This window comes from Rattus norvegicus, chromosome 9 (genome assembly GCF_036323735.1).
Source record: "Rattus norvegicus strain BN/NHsdMcwi chromosome 9, GRCr8, whole genome shotgun sequence".
Taxonomy (NCBI): Eukaryota; Metazoa; Chordata; class Mammalia; order Rodentia; family Muridae; genus Rattus; species Rattus norvegicus.
In genome coordinates this window covers 118,793,423-118,814,723 of record NC_086027.1, presented here as the reverse complement: position 1 = coordinate 118,814,723, position 21,301 = coordinate 118,793,423, and the positions used below count along the sequence as shown (strand labels likewise).

General features: G+C 39.7%; 1 protein-coding gene across 1 annotated transcript in view; it reads left to right on the top strand.

Moving 5' to 3' along the window:
- The window catches only part of Smchd1 (structural maintenance of chromosomes flexible hinge domain containing 1), a 147,232-nt gene that overhangs the window by 22,558 nt on the left and 103,373 nt on the right, over positions 1–21,301 (top strand). The window contains exons 4-10 of the mRNA XM_063267939.1: positions 7,691–7,773; positions 8,481–8,611; positions 11,861–11,975; positions 12,072–12,191; positions 17,066–17,232; positions 19,361–19,451; positions 19,999–20,209. Of these exons, the coding sequence (XP_063124009.1) occupies positions 7,691–7,773; positions 8,481–8,611; positions 11,861–11,975; positions 12,072–12,191; positions 17,066–17,232; positions 19,361–19,451; positions 19,999–20,209 (918 nt within the window). The remainder of the gene's footprint in view (positions 1–7,690; positions 7,774–8,480; positions 8,612–11,860; positions 11,976–12,071; positions 12,192–17,065; positions 17,233–19,360; positions 19,452–19,998; positions 20,210–21,301) is intronic.

The window sequence follows — 21,301 nt, the reverse complement described above, 5'->3', positions numbered from 1 at the left end:
TGTCCATTGATGAGAGTGGGGTGTTGAAGTCTCCTACTATTGTGTGAGGTGCAATGTGTGTTTTGAGCTTTAGTAAGGTTTCTTTTACGTATGTAGGTGCCCTTGTATTTGGGGCATAGATATTTAGGATTGAGAGTTCATCTTGGTGGATTTTTCCTTTGATGAATATGAAGTGTCCTTCCTTATCTTTTTTGATGACTTTTAGTTGAAAATTGATTTTATTTGATATTAGAATGGCTACTCCAGCTTGCTTCTTCTGACCATTTGCTTGGAAAGTTCTTTTCCAGCCTTTCACTCTGAGGTAGTGTCTGTCTTTGTCTCTGAGGTGTGTTTCCTGTAGGCAGCAGAATGCAGGGTCCTCGTTGCGTATCCAGTTTGTTAATCTATGTCTTTTTATTGGGGAGTTGAGGCCATTGATGTTGAGAGATATTAAGGAATAGTGATTATTGCTTCCTGTTATATTCATATTTGGATATGAGGTTATGTTTGTGTGCTTTTCTTGTCTTTTGTTGCCAAGACGATTAGTTTCTTGCTTCTTCTAGGGTATAGCTTGCCTCCTTATGTTGGGCTTTACCATTTATTATCCTTTGTAGTGCTGGATTTGTAGAAAGATATTGTGTAAATTTGGTTTTGTCATGGAATATCTTGGTTTCTCCATCTATGTTAATTGAGAGTTTTGCAGGATACAGTAACCTGGGATGGCATTTGTGTTCTCTTAGGGTCTGTATGACATCAGTCCAGGATCTTCTGGCCTTCATAGTTTCTGGCGAAAAGTCTGGTGTGATTCTGATAGGTCTGCCTTTATATGTTACGTGACCTTTTTCCCTTACTGCTTTTAATATTCTTTCTTGTGCGTTTGGTGTTTTGACTATTATGTGACGGGAGGTGTTTCTTTTCTGGTCCAATCTATTTGGAGTTCTGTAGGCTTCTTGTATGCCTATGAGTATCTCTTTTTTTAGGTTAGGGAAGTTTTCTTCTATGATTTTCTTGAAGATATTTACTGGTCCTTTGAGCTGGGAGTCTTCACTCTCTTCTATACCTTTTATCCTTAGGTTTGATCTTCTCATTGAGTCCTGGATTTCCTGTATGTTTTGTACCAGTAGCTTTTTCTGCTTTACATTATCTTTGACAGTTGAGTCAATGATTTCTATGGAATCTTCTGCTCCTGAGAATCTCTCTTCCATCTCTTGTATTCTGTTGGTGAAGCTTGTATCTACAGCTCCTTGTCTCTTCTTTTGGTTTTCTATATCCAGGGTTGTTTCCATGTGTTCTTTCTTGATTGCTTCTATTTCCATTTTTAATTCCTTCAACTGTTTGATTGTGTTTTCCTGGAATTCTTTCAGGGATTTTTGCGATTCCTCTCTGTAGGCTTCTACTTGTTTATTAATGTTTTCCTGTGTTTCTCTAAGGGAGTTCTTCACGTCTTTCTTGAAGTCCTCCAGCATCATGATCAAAAATGATTTTGAAACTAGATCTTGCTTTTCTGGTGTGTTTGGATATTCCATGTTTGTTTTGATGGGAGAATTGGGCTCCGATGGTGCCATGGAGTCTTGGTTTCTGTTGCTTGGGTTCCTGCGCTTGCCTCTCGCCATCAGATTATCTCTAGTGTTACTTTGTTCTGCTATTTCTGACAGTGGCTAGACTGTCCTATAAGCCTGTGTGTCAGGAGTGCTGCAGACCTGTTTTCCTGTTTTCTTTCAGCCTGTTATGGCGACAGAGTGTTCTGCTTTTGGGCGTGTAGTTTTTCCTCTCTACAGGTCTTTAGCTGTTCCTGTGGGCCTGTGTCTTGAGTTCACCAGGCAGGTCACTTGCAGCAGAAAAGTTGGTCTTACCTGTGGTCCCGAGGCTCAAGTTTGCTCGGGGTGTGCTGCCCACGAGCTCTCTGCGGCGGCAGCAACCCGGAAGATCTGCGCAGCCGTTTCCGGGAGCTTCAGTGCACCAGGGTTCCAGATGGCGTTTGGTGTTTTCCTCTGGCGTCAGAGATGTGTGCAGAGTGCAGTCTCTTCTGGTTTCGCAGGCGTGTCTGCCTCTCTGAATGTTTAGCTCTCCCTCCCACGGGATTTGGGTGCAGAGAACTGTTTATCCGGTCTGTTCCTTCAGGTTCCGGCGGTGTCTCAGGCAGGGGTCCTGCCGCTCCTGGGCCCTCCCCCACGGGAACCCAGAGGCCTTATACAGTTTCCTCTTAGGCCAGGGATGTGGGGAGGGGTGGGCAGTGTTGGTGGTCTCTTCCGCTCTGCAGCCTCAGGAGTGCCCACCTGACCAGGCGGTGAGGTCTCTCTCCCATGGGGTCTGGGAGCAGAGAGCTGCTGCGGGCTGGGATCCAAGGGTGTGAGACTCCCCTTCAGATTCTTTTCTATTGTTGATTTTAAACCGTGTATTTTATGTTTGTTAAGTGCAGAAGTGGTATTAACAGACAAGTAGAAAGTTCTTTCATGGCCTGCCACCCTGTATGCACCATTTGACTGACAGCACCTCTAGTTCTTCATCTACTTTCAGCCCATTCGAATGTGTCTTTTGTGAGCCTGCCTGCTCTCAAGGCTCCTGTCGTCTCTGCTTTCCTCACCTCCAGTCTCCAGTATCTGTAGAGGTTACATTGACCGTAAAGTTTGGAGTGGAAATAAGCTTATAAAAAGTACTTGTTTTATTTTATGATTGTGAGTATTTGCCTGTGTGGAGGTCTATGTACCATGTGAATGCAGTATCCACAGAGGTCAGAAGAGGTTCTTAGAACCCCTCAGACTGGCATTACAGGGTTGTGATCTTCTGTCTGGGTGCAGGGAATTGAACCTAAGTCCTCTGGAGGAGCAGCTAGCCATCTCTCCACCTCTGGAAATAAGCTTCAAAATTTTGTTTAAGATCTATTTTTTATCTTTAATTATGTATATACTTGTGCCTTTGTTATTTGATCTCTTTGCTCATTTTACCCTATTGCACATACTGCCTTTTAACATGACTAACAGGTAGAATTTACTTACTTTCTTAGTTACTTTTCACTTGCTGGGAAGAGGCACTGGCCATGGCAATATGTAAAAGAATCTGGAGCTCTTAATAGAAGAGGGCAGTAGCATCCATGATCATCATGGTGGCAGCAAGCAGGCATGGTGCTGGAGCAGTAGCTAAGAGTTTATACCTGATCTGTAAGCTGGAGGTGGAGAGAGCTAAATGAAATGCTATGAGCTTTTGAAACCTCAAAGCCCATTCCCAATGACACATCTCCTAATTAGGGTCACACTTCTAACCAAGTCTGTGGGGCCATTATCATTCAAACCACCACACTTACTGTAATAACTTATTTCTAGTGTTTTTCTGTCCCTGCTCCCCTCTTTGGAGACAGTGTCTCACTCTGTAGCTCTGACTGACCTGGAGCTTTTCTGATGTGTAGACTAATCTGCCCTCAGACTCACAGAGATCTGCCTGCACCATCACACCTAACTGTGGTCATGGATTCTTTTTATTTTAAAATTTCATTCATTCATTCATTCATTCATTCATTCATTCATTCATCCATCCATTCATCTATCTATTTATTTTATCTGTCTGTCTATTGTTTATGTAACCCTGATTGTCCTGGACTAGTTTTGGCTTGAACTCAAGATCCACCTGCCAGAAGCCAGAAGCAGAATAGGCTGTTGGATCCCTTTGGACTGGTGTTGAGTTAGACCCAGGCCTTCTAGAAAAATAGCCAATATCTTTAACCCCTGACCCATAGGTCCAGCCCTATATTATTTTTTAAAGACTTACTTTTTTTAATGTGTGAGAATATTTGCATATGTATATGTATACCATATACATGTGGAGTGGAGTCCAGAAGAGGGCATTAGATCCTCTGGAACTGAAGTTTCTGGCTGTTGTATGCCACCTGATGTGAAATGAACTCTGAGCACCACGTGCTCTTTGCTCTAGAGCCTTATCTTAACCCATTAGGGCCTGTCCTGGAACTCCCTTTGTTTGTCAGGCTGGTCTTGAACTCTCAGTGATCTTCATGCTTTGCTTCCCTTGTTGTAGGATTAAAAACACATGCCACCATCCTTAGCCTATGATTATGTTTTTAAAAGCTGACATCTACCCATCCATCCATCCATCCATCCGTTCATCCATCCATCTGTCCGTCCATCCGTCTGTCCTTCTTTATGAGAGCATATATACCAAGGCATGCATGTGGAGGTCCAGACAGCTAGTAGAAGATGCTTCTCTGCTACCATATGAGTTCTCAGGATGATTCAGGTTGTCAGGCTTGATGGCAAGCACCTTTACTGAGGAGCTAGCTACTTGTACCATAATTACATTTTATTTCTCATCTTCCAGTAAAATGTGCAACTCTAGACTAGAGCCTTTGAACTGTGCTATCCCTAGAGCAGTGTCTGGCAGGTAGTAGGTACTTAAATATTTGAAATTTGAGTCAGTTTTAAATAATTTCCTTGGAGATACATTTCTGAATATATACTGTGTAGTCAACAGATAAATTTGTTTTAAAGACTTTCGGAGTAGCTTAATTACTGTACAGACTGTATCAGTTTTTAGTTTTGCCTTCACTATATAGACAAGTGAAGAGTCTCTGTTTAACTCTGGCTTCTGCTAACTTTGCAGCAAATCCCAAGATCTTCTCTCATTTCTTTGCTTCTGGTGCTTCCTTACTTTGTTGTGGCTGGGCTTCAGGTCATTCATCATTTCTTCTATGTATTTTCTTTGAGCAGACAGACCTGAGTTTTATTGTATGTATGTCAGTGAAACAAAGGCATTACCTCTGGCTGTGTAGTATCTTTGTTAAGGATAATATCTGTTTCAGCTTCCTGTGTAATACTTAACACTAACTGAATTCACCAAAGTAATTACTTATGTAAACTGCATATATTTCTAGAGGCAAAAATTCAAACTTGTCTCAGTGTTCCTTTCCCCCTGTCCTTTGTGGGGGTGTGGGGAGGGGGAACATTGGTTTCCAGGCAGGGTTTTTTTGTGTAGCCTTGGCTGTCCTGGAACTAGCTCTGTAGAATAGGCTGGCCTCAAATGCACAGAGATCTGCCTGCCTCCCAAGTCCTGGAATTAAAGGTGTGTGCCACCACTACCCTGCATATCCTTTTTAGTTAGAGAAGTGAACGTGAGAATGGTTGAGTGGTTGCTTTGCAGGGAGGAGAGTGTAAAAAGGTGCTGCCAGTAATAAATTGAATGTGAAGTTGGTAGTGTTGTAGGAGTCAGTAGCATGGAGACATGTGCTGCCATTTGTTGTATAGATTTTCTGGAAGAGATATGAACAGAAAGGGTTCCAGTGACAACCAAAGAAACTGTCCCACCCTAGTCTGGCTCAGCAAACCCCAGTGACTTTATTGGGGCATGTGTGATTGAAAAGCAGTTGTATCACTGGAAAGCCCACCTGGCATGGTGGTAACTTGTGAAAGCTGTATCCTGGGGGCTCCCTGCATAGCTCACAGGCTTCTTTTATAACTTTGGAAATGAGTCTTCTAAGATTCAAGAGTTTTCTGAGCCTTGTTTATTGTTTGGTTTGCTTTGTTTTGTTGTGATACTGGGTCTCATTTTGTAGCTCTGGCTAGTTAGAACTTACCTCACACAGGATGTTTGAGGATGACCTCAAACTCACACAGATTTCCCTGGCTCTGCCCTGAGTCCTGGGGCTAAACGTGTGCCACCGGGCCTGACTTGAGCCTATTTTAGAGTCTAGAGCCTTGTCAGTTTTGCTTACTTCCTGGGTCCTGTGAGTTTGTGGGAGAGAACGTTTTAATTTGGAGGAAATAGTGAAGCAATATTATTTAACATATTTTTGGCTTGGTTTATATAGTAAGAACATAACATTCTTTCTGTTGCTGTGATGAAATACCTGACAAAAAGCAGTTTAAGGAAGGATGTGTTTGTTCTGTTTTTTACTCTTCATCATAGACAAAAAGACACAGCCTGCACAGCCTGCGCAGAAAACAATCTAGTCATACCCACCCTATCAGAAGAGAAGGATGAGTGTTCATACCCGATATCCTATTGGCTTTCGGATACTCAGACAAATCAATTACTTGAAGCAACTTAAGGGAGAAAAGGATTTATTCTTCTTAAACTTCTGGGTCACAATCCAGTGAGGGAAGTCAGGACAGGATTTCAAGCAGGAATGCATCAGAAGCCAAGAAGGAATGCTGTTAACTCTCACTCTCTGGTTCTCTTGCTGTCATCTACCTAGGGATGGACCCACCTGTAGTGGACGGGGCCCTTCCACACCAGTTCTAATCACGACAGTCTCCCACAGGCATGCTTGCAGGTCCTTTGGGCAGTTCCTCATGTAAGGTGTCCTCTTCCCAGGCGACTTTACGTTGTGTCAGGATGACACTAGAAACTAACTGGTATGCCTACCTGGCTTTACTGGTTTTACTCAGTCTGGTAGCTAGGATAGGGCTTCCTACTTAATTAGCTTTATCTTTAAAAAAAAAAAAATCCTTCACAGATATTCCCAGGGAGTTGTCTCCAAGCTAATTCTAGATCCTGCCATGCTGATGATTTAAATCATCATAGGAACTATGTTTAGGAGTGCAGTTTCTCTTTGAGCTCCTGACAATCCTCTGACCTTAGTCCCTGGAGTGCTGAGATCACAGGTGCCTGCTAACTTTCTGTTGCTATGAAGAGACTCAGTGGAGTTTGATGGTGGTACGAGGGCACCTGGAGTAGCAGCTGAGAGCTCATGCCAGGATCTGCAAGCATGAGGCAGAGGGAGGGCACATTGGGAATGGCAGGAGCCTTTCTTCTGAAAGCTCATATCCCACCCCCAGTAACACCTCCTCCATCGAGGCCACACCACCTAATTCTTCTCAAACAATTCCACCAACAGGAGACTTAACATTCAAATGTAAAGACCAGGAAATAGCTCAACAAGTGAAGGAGCTTGGCTTCCAAACCTGTTGACCTGAGGTCAAACCCCAGTACCCACTTTGTAGAAGGAGAGAACCAACATGTTGTCTTCTGCCCTACACACACACACACACACACACACACACACACACACACACCACGGCCTAATGGACCAGATATGCACATGTGCATACAGACAGTCACAAAACACATAAATAAAATACATAAAGAAATTACAAACATTCAAATGTAAGTCATAGGGTCATTCAAACAGGAGACTTAACATTCAAATGTGAATCACAGGGCTATTCAAACCATCATTCTAGCTGTACATCAACACACGTTGTCATTTGACATGGCTTTGTTAGTCTTTAGAGTTCTACATGCAAGCCAGCTGTGTGCGTGCACCCGTGCGTGCGTGCGTGCGTGCGTGCGTGCGTGCGTGCATTTACAGAGGATTGAATCTAGGGCATGCTCTCACTGGATTACTCAGGAACGCACTTTGTAATCCAGATTGACCTTGCATTGAACTCTGGCCTCAGCCTCTTAGTAGTTGAGGCTACAGGCCTTTGGCTACCAGACTAGCTTCCCAAACCTGCCCTTTCTCATTGCTGCTGTTTTTTGATACAGGGTCTTAACTGTGTTGCTTGGATTAATGCCTAATGACATTTTTATACGTAGTGATTGATGATGAAACTTACTTGAATAACATCATTAGACTCAGGGTAATACTTAATACTTGTTCCTCTTTGGAGAATAAAGTGGTTGCTTTAAGATACTGGAGTTCCTTCCACTTTTATAAAGAGTTCGGGATGGAGAGGCTAAGCAATGTTTTCTCAATCTCTTCCAGCATTTGCTCTTGCAGAATTAATCGACAATTCATTGTCAGCTACTTCTCGAAATGTTGGTGTTAGGAGAATACAGATCAAATTGGTAAGAAAATCACACATAAAGACCTTGTAATCTTTCTTGTTAGTATATGGGAAAAATTCAGTTTCTTTTGTGTAATTGTACTTATTTATACATGTCTTTATGTATAAATAAAATATTTTATATTATAATTATAATATAAATAAAATATATTTATTTATAATTTCTTTTTTAACACTCATTGTAAACACTTGAATATTCAGTGTTAATGCAGAAGGTTTTGTTAACTCCAGGGTAACTTATGAAATCAGTCTTCTGTTCCCAGACAGATTGTTTTTCCTCCCATACTTTTGGTATAAGAAGCATTGTGGGAATAGTGTATATTTATATATGCCTTTATTATTTTCTTAAGTTAAATTCTGAGAAATGATGTTTCCAGTAAAAAAACATTAAGAATTCTGAAGCTTTTGATAGATATAATTCAGTGTCTTTAAGAAAATTGTTTTTGTTTGTTCATTTGGTTTGGTTTTTTGAGACAGGGTTTCTCTGTGTAGCCCTGGCTGTCCTGAACCTCACTCTGTAGAGCAGCCTTGGACTCAGAGAATTCTTTCCCAAGCACTGGGATCAAAGGCACCACCACCTCCAGGCCACCTAGGAAAACTGTATTCATTTATACTTATACCCGTGATATGAGTAGGCTTACTGAATTTCATACTCAACTTTTCATGTTTTAAGTATTGATTGGAGTTTTCCTGTCTTTTATTTCATAGCTTTTTGATGAAACACAAGGAAAACCTGCTGTCGCAGTAGTGGATAATGGAAGAGGAATGACTTCTAAACAGCTTAACAACTGGGCTGTGTACAGGCTGTCAAAATTCACAAGACAAGGTGACTTTGAAAGGTTAGAAAATCATGCTTTTCCTTCGTACGGTACTTGCATATTTTAATAAGGTTAAGACCTCTAGTGTGCTCTCGGGTGTAGATGATGTGTTAGAGGGCTTGATTTTATCAGCATGTTTATTTTATTACAGGATGTTGTGATACATACTCCAAAATAGAACATGTGCTTTTCCATTGAATGATACTTGTGCATTTCTTGAGGTCTGTGTGAGTTGTGTTAACATTGAATATTTAATTAGGATGGTAGAATGGTGCTAATCTTTTTAAACCATCTCATACTACTTGAAAATGCCTAGAATTACATACAATTCATTAGAATTCTGTATTTTTATTTCCAGGCTCAGTTTTTCAGACTATCCCAGATATTATAGAACCGAACTTTGTATCAGAACACACTTGTAGACAATGCTTATTGCACAGGGGAGCTGGGTGTAGGAACTCATTCCTGTAATCTGTTTCAGTGTACTCTAGAGTTTCATCAGATGAGCAAAGATTTTTGGTGATTGTCAGGTTTTTGTGGTGTTGGCAGTAGAACTCAGGCAAGTGCCCTCTGCTGAGCCACTCCCTCAGTCCTTCTAGTCCAGTCTGACAATGTAGTGAATGAAGAACAAGGACCCCACCCCTTGCTATCATTCTACCTGGTTTGGATTACCTGACTATTTATTGGCTGTGGGACACTTGTCACAATACCTGACCTTGGTGTGTTACTTTATATGCTTAGGAAATGGGGATATAGTCTATGAAGGTTTTGTGAAAACTGAATTAAGAAGCGTAGCATCTTGAGCTAGTGCCTGCCATACAGTAAGCATGAGCTGTTGTCTTAGTTATTTCTTTCTTCTGGTGCAGCAGTTCTCCATAGCCATCCTTTGTACTGTTGTCACAAATGGGTGACACTCAAGAGTGGTTAAGAAGCCAGAATGAAGCTCTGCGTGGTGACATACACCTTTATTCCCAACACTCAATCAGAAGCAGACGGATCTCTTGGGGATAGCCTGATTTACAGAGCAAGTTCCAGGACAGCCAAGGCTGTATAGATAAACCTTGTCTAAAAAGGCAGCTTGGGGTGGGGACACAAGCCTTGAAGCACTATGATTTTACCGTCTGAGTGTATGATTTTGCATTTGCTTGACAAAGATAAAGAAAATTGATTTAAAAAAAATAAAGGAAAGTGGTAGGAAACTAGGGGAAGGAGCCAGGGAATCATCTTTCTGCCTTTGCAGTTGATTGGTCTGGTGCAGCCTACAGTCCAGCTACAGTTATGTGTTCACTGGACTCACAAGACACTGATTTTTCTCTAGATCAAAGATTTATTTATTTTATGTATGTGAGTACACTCTAGCTGTTTTCACACATACCAGAAGAAGGCATCAGATCCCATTCCAGATGGTCACCATGTGATTGCTGGGAATTGAACTCAGGACCTCTGGAAGAGCAGTTAGTTTTCTTAATTGCTGAGCCATCTCGCCAACCCCCATAAACCAACTTTTTTTTTTTTTTTTTTTTTTTCGGGGCTGGGGATTGAACCCAGGACCTTGCGCTTCCTAGGCAAGCGCTCTACCACTGAGCCAAATTCCCAACCATAAACCAACTTTTTAACTTAACTCAAACCATTTTTGATACAAAGCACCCTTTTTCTGGATTAATTATGTATATGTGTATGTATGCATATGTACATACATGTATGTATAGTGTCTGTAAATAATTGTAGCTGCTGCATGTTCTTGACCCACTCCAATTTCTGCAACATCATCATGTGTTATCCTTTTAACCCTGGCATCCACTTGCATAGAATAAATCATTGGTTGCTTTTCTGCTCTTTTCAGTTTCAACTTGATACCAAGGGTGATATTATAAGAGACAGGCTATGGAAAAAGGAAGGGTCACGGAAGAAAACACCTTTTGCTTTATATTTGCTCTATTGAGAAATGTGAACATTTTAAGTTATTGATGAGAACTGTGAAGAAAATGTGATGAGACTGAGCTTAGCTGTTGTAACCGTATGTTTGAGTTGATTCTTTCTACAAGAAAGAAGGTGTTTCACATGTAATTCCAGTTACTTTCTTCTGTGTGCAGCCAGCATGTGTGTTTGTGTATGTGTGTTCAAGTGCCCACTAAGGCCAGAAGAGGGTGTCATATCCTTTGGAGCTGGAGTTCCAGGTGGTTGAGCCACCTGATGTGGGTGCTGGAGAATGATATTCAGTATTCTCAGGAGCACCAAGTGCTCCTAACTGCTGACCCATCTGTCCAGTCCCACTAATACATTTTTAACAGAAGGTAAAGTCCTTTGCAGCTTTTAATTTTTCTAGGTATTTTCATCAGCACCTTGACTTTTAGTTGTCTAGTTTGGCTTAAACATTTCTAGACCACAGAAATGGTTCGCTCTTTCCCGCTCTGGTTTTTAAGGAAGAGTCTCACTTTGTAGCTCCAGCTGGTCTGGAACTCGATATGTGGACCAGAATGGTTTTGAACTCACAGAGGTCCACCAGCTGCTACTCTCAAATTCCAGGATTCCAGGCATATACCACTAGCTTGGTTTCTCTTTTTGACTTTAAACAGTTGAACTCTGATGTATCTAGCTGTGAATCTTTATAATTTAATCCTCTTTGGAATTAATTTTTAAAAATTTGTGTAAGAAGTTTCCTTATATTTGGAAAGTGTAGCCCATTATTTCTCCAAATACTTTTTTTCTCTATTCTTCTTTTGCAATTATTTACATTTAGGTGCGATGATGATCCTTTAGCCCTCAAATGCCTTGTGTTCACGACCCAATCACTTATGTGTGTTTTACACTTTATTCTTTCCAAATGCAAAATCTAGATAATAAAAAGTATTTATTTTACTATTAATGATTTTTACTGATATATTTGGTAAAATACTCTTATACTTTATAGTTATGGTTTCTGTGTTTCGAATATCTAAATATAGTTGTTTAAATTTTTGTCTTGTAAGTAATTTCTTCTGTGACACTTATCTACTATGATTTTTTTAAAAAAAACTTTATTTTATGTGTGTTTATATCCATGTGTATTTTGTACCACATGCAGGGCTTTGCAGATGCTAGGCAAATGCTCTACCTCTGCATTACATCCCTAGAGTACATTCGATGATTTTGGTAGGGTGTTTTAGTGGGTGGGAGGTTTTAAGATTGAGTGTTACTATGTATCCCAGGCTGCCCAAACTGGACTGGCTTCTCCCTCTATCCCAAGTAGATTGTTTTAAAGCACTATATTGATACAGTATTTTCTTCTAGTGATCACTCAGGATATGTCCGGCCAGTACCAGTACCACGAAGTTTGAACAGTGATATTTCCTATTTTGGTGTTGGAGGCAAACAGGCTGTTTTCTTTGTTGGGCAATCAGCCAGAGTAAGTGAAAATTTTCCCTGACAGTGAAAACTGATCAAAATATTTTGGGTTTGACAGACTGTCAGGAACTGATGTACTTTTTAAATTGTTTGGCAGATGATAAGCAAACCTATAGACTCCAAGGATGTCCATGAGCTCGTGCTTTCTAAAGAAGATTTTGAGAAGAAGGAGAAAAACAAAGAGGCAATATATAGTGGATACATTAGAAACAGAAAGGTACAGTACATTTTATAGCTCAAAATTACACATTCATTTCTTTGACCACATAATAGGACAGGGTATTTTTCTGACTTATTACTGAGATGTCAGTGTTTTAAAAACTTGAAGGTAAGAGATTTTCAAAATGTTATATTTTCATATTTCCCTTTAGTTATATATAAGTAGCAAAATGATCATTTATGTATTTTTCCTTTTTTTTAGCTAAGACTTTTTATATAAGTTAACTTAGGAAACTATATAAATTACTTAAAAAGTTGCAGACCTTGGTTTGGATTTGTATTCACATTTTTTTGACATTTTATTCATTTATTTTATGAGGGGTGTGTGTGCATGTGCCACAGTGTACATGTGGCCAAAGGACAACCAGAAGGAGAGGGTTCCAGGGATTGAAATCAGGTTGGTGTCAACTGCCTTACCCATGAGCTACCTCTCTGGCACAGAACATCAATTTTAAAGTTTTTGTTATGAAGTAATAATAGGAATCAGGGATAATGTAATTTCAGGAAATTGGAACTTTAGAGGTGTGAGATTTTGTTACAGCCATATCCTCACATTTGCATATATCCTTTTATATATACATCTATACATAATAAAAGTAAGTCTTACTGATGTATTTATTTATTTACTTATTTAATATATGTGAATACACTGTAGCTGTCTTCAGACACACTAGATCCCATTACAGGTGGTTGTGATGCCCCATGTGGTTGCTGGGAATTGAACTCAGGACCTCTGGAAGTGCAGTCAGTGCTCTTAACCACTGAGCCATCTCTCCAGTCCATAAAAATAAGTCTTTAAAACACAAGTAAGGGGCTGGGGATTTAGCTCAGTGGTAGAGCGCTTACCTAGGAAGCGCAAGGCCCTGGGTTCAGTCCCCAGCTCCGAAAAAAAGAACCAAAAAAAAAAAAAAAAAAAAAAAACACACACACACAAGTAACAGTTTTAAAATGTCTTTCTTACTTGAAAATAAATTGTGCATAATGCTATAGGGAACAGTAAAATACCTGGGTGCCAAGAAAGGCACTGACAACAGTTTGCTGGATTTCTTTACAGTTCAGTGTTTTAAAAACATGTATACTTAGAGCCTTGATTTCAACATTTCCTACATCAACATCTTGAGTATTCTTCATTTTAGAAATCTTTGTGGTATGCAACACATTTTAAAAAGGTTATGTGTGTGAGTGTTTTGTCTGAAAGCATATATATATACTGCCTGTGTACCTGGCCACCCTGACACCAGAAGAGGGTGTTTAAATTGCTTCATAAGATTTCCAGTGAAGGATGTACTATTATTTTATCTGTTTGAAAGATTTCTATATAATGATAAATACAGTGCTTGGTTATCTTTGTGTAACATTTTCCCCAAATTATGGAATTTTTTTCCCTATAGATTGTTAGAATTTGAATAGCAGTGACAACTTGAACTTTAAATGTTTATAATTTTTTGGTTTGAGAAATGAGACTCATAAATTACATATACTTTCAGTGACTTTGCACTGGAGTACTTATCTGGTCAGTTCCATATTTTTGTGGGTTGTTTGTTTCTGGTCTCCAATTGGTAGAACTGTTTGGAGAAGGATTAGGAGGGGTGGGTTCGTGGGAGGAGGAGTCAGCTGCTGCACTAGCACCACGCCTGCCTAATGCCCCATGATGGTCGTGACCTTACCACCTTTGAACCCATCGATCCAACTAAATGCTTTCTTTCATAAATTGCCATGGTCATGGTGTTTTATCACAGTAATAAATAAAATGGTAACCACAACAGAAGGTGGAACCTGAGATTATAGTATTTCTATGACAGGCCTCACTGTGCTGTAGTTTGTTTGTGAAATGTGGTAGTCTTTAGGACTTTGGACTAAATAAAGCAATTGGATGCTGTAAACAGTGCTTAAAGGACAATCCTAGTCTGAGTGTGGAAATTAGTATTGCTGAGAGAAAGCCCAGCTCAAGGGATTTTAGAGGGCGACAATATTAGCAACTGGGCCAGAGACCATTCTTGTGATATTTTGGCACGGAAAAATGGCTGCTTTTTGCCGTTGTCCTAAAAATCTGCCTGTGGCTAAATGGAAGTGTTTGGGACTAATTTCCTTGCAAAAAGTTCAAGACAGCCTAATATTGGTTTGTCTTGTACTTGTTAGTCGTCTCTCCTTTGTAGATCTATAGTAATGCAGAGTATGCAGGGAGAAAAATAGCACTAAGAAATTAAATGCTGGCCCCCTGGTTTGTGCTGAATGATAAGGAAAAATGGAATAAAGGAAGTAGTGCTTTCAGGGTGAGACTCTTCTAGCTATACCTGCAGTTTGTGAAAGGAAAAAGCCTGTGGAGTTATCTCATCCTAACAACAAAGACAACAAAACTTAGACAAATATAATTCAAGGAGGGGGCCAATTCTATCCCTAACAGGCAGCTTAATTTGCACCTGCCATATAGTTCTAGCTTTAAAGTCATGAAAAATACAAAGAGGTTGTGAAATCTTCCTCTGCCATTAAGGAAAGCAAGCTACTGAGACAAGGCATGTGGATGGGGGGTTTTCACCTGGACACTTGGAGATGCCATTTCATGGATCTGTGAAAGCGAATGCTGGGTTGCACTGGGTGCCGTGAGATGTTTAAGATGCCAGATCCTGGGCTGCCTGCCAGTGAGAGCTGCATTGGCAGTGGAACCAGCTGGAGAGGGAAGTGTATTGCAGTCAGCAATGCTGGAAGATAGAACAAGCTAAGCTCTTCAGCATCAGACGGGAGGCTACAGGATTTGAAGTCTAACCTATTGGGTTTCATTCATATTTTTGTCCAGTATTTCTTCATTATGTACTTTCTGTACCATTTTATGCTGGAAATATGGAATTGCTTTTTTATTTTATAGGGGATTACAACTAAGAGGTTTCTTGAGTCTCAGAAGAGACTTTGAGACTGTGAAAGACTGGAGACTTCTGAAATGGAACTAAATTCATTTTGCATTATGATGTGGTTATAAGCTGCAGGGCTTGGGAGTGGGATGTACTGGTTTGATTTAGAGTAGCCCTTCTAGGCTCTTCTGTTTGAGTACATGATCTAGTTGGTAGAACTGTTTAGGAAGGATTAGGAGGTGTGGCCTTGTTAGAGGAGGTATGCCATTGAGGGTGGGCTTTGAGATTTTAAAAGCCCAGTTAGCTCTCTCTTAGCTTCATGTTTGTGGATCAGGTGTAAGCTCTCAGCTCCTTCTCAGTGCCATGCCTGCTTGGTGCTGCCATCCCCACAATGGTGGCCATAGACTCTACTAAACTCTGGAACCATGATCCCCCCAACCCCAACCTAAATTTTTTTTTCTTTTTAGGGTACTGTGGCCATGCTGTCCCTTCATAGCAGTAGAAAGCAGCAGCCACTTTTTGTTCATGTATTTGCCTTTTGCTTGCTTGCCTGAGCCAGGGCTTCACATGTTAGTTTAGCCTGGTCTGGTGCTCATTATATAGTCCAGGCTGCTCTCTAACTTAGTAATCCTCCTGTCTCCGTCTCTAGAGTATTAGAGTTACAGACAGGATACTGATATTGGCTGCTGTTTTGTTGACTGCCTTTTCTGTTGCTGTGACACAATATGATGGATGACAAAAGCAACTTAGCCAGGAATGGTTTGTTTTTGCTAACGTTCTAGAACTAAGTTCACCCAGCAGTGGAGGTCATTGCAGTACAATGTGTGGGGCAGCCTGCCATACCTTATCCTCAGGCTAGACTGTAGCATACAGTCTATACTGTATGCTTAGCTCGCTTCTTTACAGATCAGTTAGGACCACTGGGTCTCCTAACACCAACCTAATCGAGAAAATCCCTCATAGACACTCCAGAGGCTAACCTTCTCAAGGTAATTTTCTAGAAGGTGTGCCTGAGCGACCTGCTCATAAGGCTCGATTCTGTTAAATCGACGATGGCACGGTTGTTTTTCCTCCTGTGCTAAGGATGGAACGCAGAGATTCTTCATCTGAACAGACAAGCAGTAATAATTTGCTTCTTATCGTTTTTTAAAGAATTCTTTTTTTTAACGTATATTTTTGTCCAGGGTTGGAGAGGGGCTGTTTGTGCATTGTCATGCAGCTGCATATGGAGACCAGAGTCATCTGGTCCCCTGGATCTGAAGTAGTAGGTGGTTACCATGGGATACCTGGTGTGGGTGCTCAGAACAAAGCAGATTGCGCTCTTCCTGGGATATCATCTCTGTAGCCCCTTTGAACAATTCTTTTCAGCTATTTCTTCCAACTCTTCTCTCCTTGCTACTGATTTTCAGAATGTGGGTGGATTTGAGGTTCTCTGAGTAGGGAGTAGATGAAGTCTTAAATGGATGTGTTGTTGATGTGAGCTGGCCATGCCTCAGTTCTGTGGAGACATGGCAGTGCCTTCCCTGGACTAGGTTCATGTAAATGACGCCATTCCTTCCGGATGTGAGTGGAAGGAAATGTCGATAGTGTATGTGAAGAATGTCCATTGTAGCTCCCTTCTTCTGATGTCCACGACCTGAAGACTGTCCTATAGGTCCTGTTCTTCGCAGACAATCTTCCTGCCAGTTGTCTGCTTCCTTGTTCAGTTGTATGAAATAACACGCTCTCCTTGTTGAACTGTTCATAACAGGCTTCTGGGGTGCTGTTGCTTCTCCATCAGCCCAGTCTGCTGATCCCAGCTTTAACTGGCCTGGAGCTCTCTCTAGGAAGCCTAGACTGGATTCTAATTCAGAGATCAGCCTGCCTTTGCCTTTCCCAATCCTGAGATTAGAGGCTTGCACTACCATACCTAGCACTAAAAATTGTTTTAAAACACTAATAATAAGATTTTTTAATCACTGTAACACTTAAATATAATTATACTCCTGGGTGATCTAATCTATTGTGTTTGTATTTACTCTTTTAGCCAGCTGATTCTGTTCATATTACAAATGATGATGAAAGATTCCTACACAATCTTATTGTAGAGGAGAAAGAGAAAGATAGCTTTACTGCTGTGGTTATTACAGGGGTACAACCAGAACACATACAGTACTTGAAAAATTACTTTCATCTTTGGACACGACAGCTAACGTAAGTAATTTGATTCAAGAAATGTTCCCACTTTTTTTTTTCCCCTTCTGTTTTCTTTTTTCTTTTGGAGACAGGATCTTGCCATGTACCCTGAGCTGGCCTGGAGCTCCTCCCATTCTCCTCCTCTTCCTTGTCTCGGGATTACAGGGAGGAGTCCCACTCCAGGCTTACGGTTGACCCTTTTGCTCTCTACTTTCTAAAGATAGAAGTAGATGTTGAAGTGGATGACCTCACGTATTCAGCATCAACTGAAGCACAGGGCTTTGGCGCCTGCTCCAGGATACAGAACAGCGTGAGACTTGGCCAGGCTCCACCTCTCACGTCACACTGGCTGCCTCTGTCATGTGACTGCAGTTTCCCCACTAGAGCCTTAGGATTTGTACCTGTATCTTCAGTGTCTACAGGGATATCTCTGTTAACAGATTCTTAACATAGAAACACGTTGAGCCCATTGGAATAAGACACGCACAAGCATTCCTTAAAATGTGCCATGTTAATAATAAGTACTACTAAATACTAAAGTGTGTCACATTGACCAAATCAGATTTGCTTAAGTTTTCCTTGTATCTCTAAATATTTACTCTCACTAGATTGTTTACATAGTTTTTATTGGTCTGTAATATGAAGCCTTTTTAAATGGATATATCTTCACAAAATTAATATTTAAAATCATATTTACTTCAAAGTTCGTTAATACTTCAGTCTGTATTATATATACATACATATTAACAGAGTGTACTTTTTGTTTCTTTTTTTTTTTTTTTTTTTTTAAAGATTTATTTATTTATTATATATAAGTACACTGTAGCTGTCTTCAGATACACCAGAAGAGGGCATCAGAACTCTTTACAGATGGTTGTGAGCCACCATGTGGTTGCTGGGAATTGAACTCGTGACCTCTGGAAGAGCAGTCGGGTGCTCTTAACCACTGAGCCATCTCTCCAGCCCCTTTTTGTTTCTTATATAAAAAATAATTGACTCTCAGGAGAACCGTTTTTCTTTGTTAGTATTTTCAGGAGTAGCTAGGGTGCTAAGTCTCACTGTTCTCTCTGCAGCCCACCCTCTTCCCACCTTCTCTTTCCCTCTCTCTTTAGAGAGAGATTCTCACTCTCTCTCAGGCTGGCCTGGAACTTGCAGTCCTCCTGCTTCTCCTGCTTGAACTGCGGGTGTGTACTACCAACCCCTGCAAACTTAGGGTTTTTGTTTTCGTTTTGATTTATGAGAAGGAACTCCTTAAGTCTCTACTTGAGGAATAGTTAAATATTTTATAGACTTAAACAGAATGTTATTTTGATAAACCTTTATTTAAAAAATAAGCTAGCAAAGATTCCTGGTGATTTTTAATGGAATTGTGTTGAATTAATTAAATTTTATTTTGAAATGTTGGTATAATTTTAGTGCCAATGTTGAAAAATCACAACTTGTAACTCCCGACTCTGAAGATGCTGAAGGCATCTCAGTGCTCCCTGAGAGGACTCCTGAGGACTTTCTAGATAAACTTCACACGCAGAGGTGCAGACTCCTGAGGACTTTCTAGATAAACTTCACACGCAGAGGTGCAGACTCCTGAGGACTTTCTAGATAAACTTCACACGCAGAGGTGCAGACTCCTGAGGACTTTCTAGATAAACTTCACACGCAGAGGTGCAGACTCCTGAGGACTTTCTAGATAAACTTCACACGCAGAGGTGCAGACTCCTGAGGACTTTCTAGATAAACTTCACACACAAAGTTGAAGACTCTCTTTTTAAAAAAATATTTGGTAAATTGTTTTTGAAGTTGAATGTATATGGCTTTGGAAGGTGAAAAAGACTGGGTTAAATAAAGCTGAGTTTATCCAACTCCAACTCCGTGGCCTAGACAAACTGTGTATCTGAACCTATAAACTGAAACGTAATAATGGATTTCAGAGTTTATTTTGCCATTGGAATATTGTTTTAAAAAGTCTGGGAGTGCATGGCTAGATGTGTAGCTCAGCGGTAGGCGGCCCCGGCATGCATGAGACCCAGTGATGAAGTGCTGGACAAGTGAGTGTGTTAAATGGTGGGAATATACATTTTTTTCTGGTGGAAGATTATGTGAGCTATAGTTTCATGTTAGTAAAGAATAATCTTATTCTTCATTTTAGGCATATTTATCATTACTATATTCATGGACCAAAAGGAAATGAAATAAGTACAGCAAAAGATGTTGGACCTTTCAACAACATTGATATTGAAGTAAGACAAAAGTCTGCCTCAGGACACTACACATACTACCCCAAATGATTTTTTTTTTTTTAACGATTTTGGTAAACAGCCTCTATTCACTCTTCTGTAGAGATAAGAATTGTGATTGAGCATAAATGTTTTTGAAAGCAAGGAGAACAGGAGATGTGTCTGTTTATGACATTGTGTTTGTTTATAAAAGTCTTGTGGTGGTAGGACTTACAAGGACAGAACATTTAGAACTGGGTTCTGCTTGTCCTTGTCCAAACATGCAGAGGAATCTCATGTAAAATATACTTCTTTATACTTTCACAAGAAAACTCAAATATGCTTATGACTTGTCTGCCCCTCAGTTCTGATGACTCCTTCTATTTTATAATTGAATAGTGTTTATTGAGCTGCTCCTTAGAGGTATTGACCCATGTGTAAATATGTATATCTTGTGCTGCTATGTATATTCCCTTAACTAGATGACTGCTTTACAAGGCAAGGTGGATTTGGGTTGGGAAAAGTAAAGATTCCATAGAATTTAATTATTTTTATTTTATTTTTATTTTAGATTTCTTTATTTGAAAAAGGGAAGACACCTAAGATTGTCAACCTAAGGGAAATACAAGATGACATGCAGACATTGTATATAAACACAGCATCTGATAGTTTTGAGTTCAAGGCTCATGTTGAAGGAGACGGTGTAGTGGAAGGTGTTATCCGGTATCATCCCTTCTTATATGATAGAGAAACTTACCCTGATGATCCATGCTTTCCATCAAGTATGTTAATCTGATCTGTTAGCTGAAAATACCATGTTGTATTTTTGGATAGTATTCTCTAAATGATCTCATTGGGCTAGTAAGACTAGATAAAGTTTAAACAGTTTTTCCTTATACTGTTTAGTGTCTGTAACTTTTATAACTCCTGATAGTCTTTTGGTCTTTTTTTAAATAAATTTATGAATTATCTATGTTTAATTCATATACTTGTTTTACTTTATTTTTGATAGTTTCATATATTTATATAAACACTTAATTTTTATTTATATTCCTTTCTAGGTTAAAAAATAAAGCACTTGACTTTCAGAAACTTTTAATCTCTTACTGAGCTCAATTTTTATGTGTATGCATGTTATTCCTGTTTGTATTCTCTACAATATCTTTCTTTTATATGTATCTATTAAATTTTTATATTTATACATCATACCTACACATTTTTTTAAATTATACTACAATTTTATCTTTTGTAAGGCTTTTCATACTTTAAGTTTCTTTTAAAAATCTTATAGGGTTTTGTTTTGTTTGTATGTATGTATGTATGTTGTATGTATGTAATTTTGTATGTATTACGTTTCTTTTTGGTGTGTGAATGTGCTCAGTAAGATAGTATTTCCCTTAATATTTTCTATACAATGTTCATTTACTTAAAGCAACACAAATAATATCCAGTGAATGTATTGATGATTGAGTTGAAAAACATTTATTTTTGATACAGGGTCTGGCCTGTAGCTCAGCAAAGATTTGTTAACCTTCTGTGTTACAAGGATGTGCAGCAGTGCCTTGCTTCCTTCTGTGTTGCAATGTCAGGAGTACCCAATACTGCCTCACATGTGTTGAATTTATGAATTAACAGTATTAAAACTTCTCAGATTCTTTAGTTGTCTTTAGTTTTCTGACACAAGTGCTATTATTGTCACTCTTGGTTTTGTTGTTTTATTCAAACCATTCCCTATGTTGCTGTTGCCGGGTGTAAAATGAGTTTGTTTTTTTCAGTGATGTTATGAGGGTTAAATAAGAAACTAAAGCCAGGTGTGGCGTAATAGTCTTTAATCCAATACTTGTGAGGCTGAAATGGGAGGAACGTTCATGGCC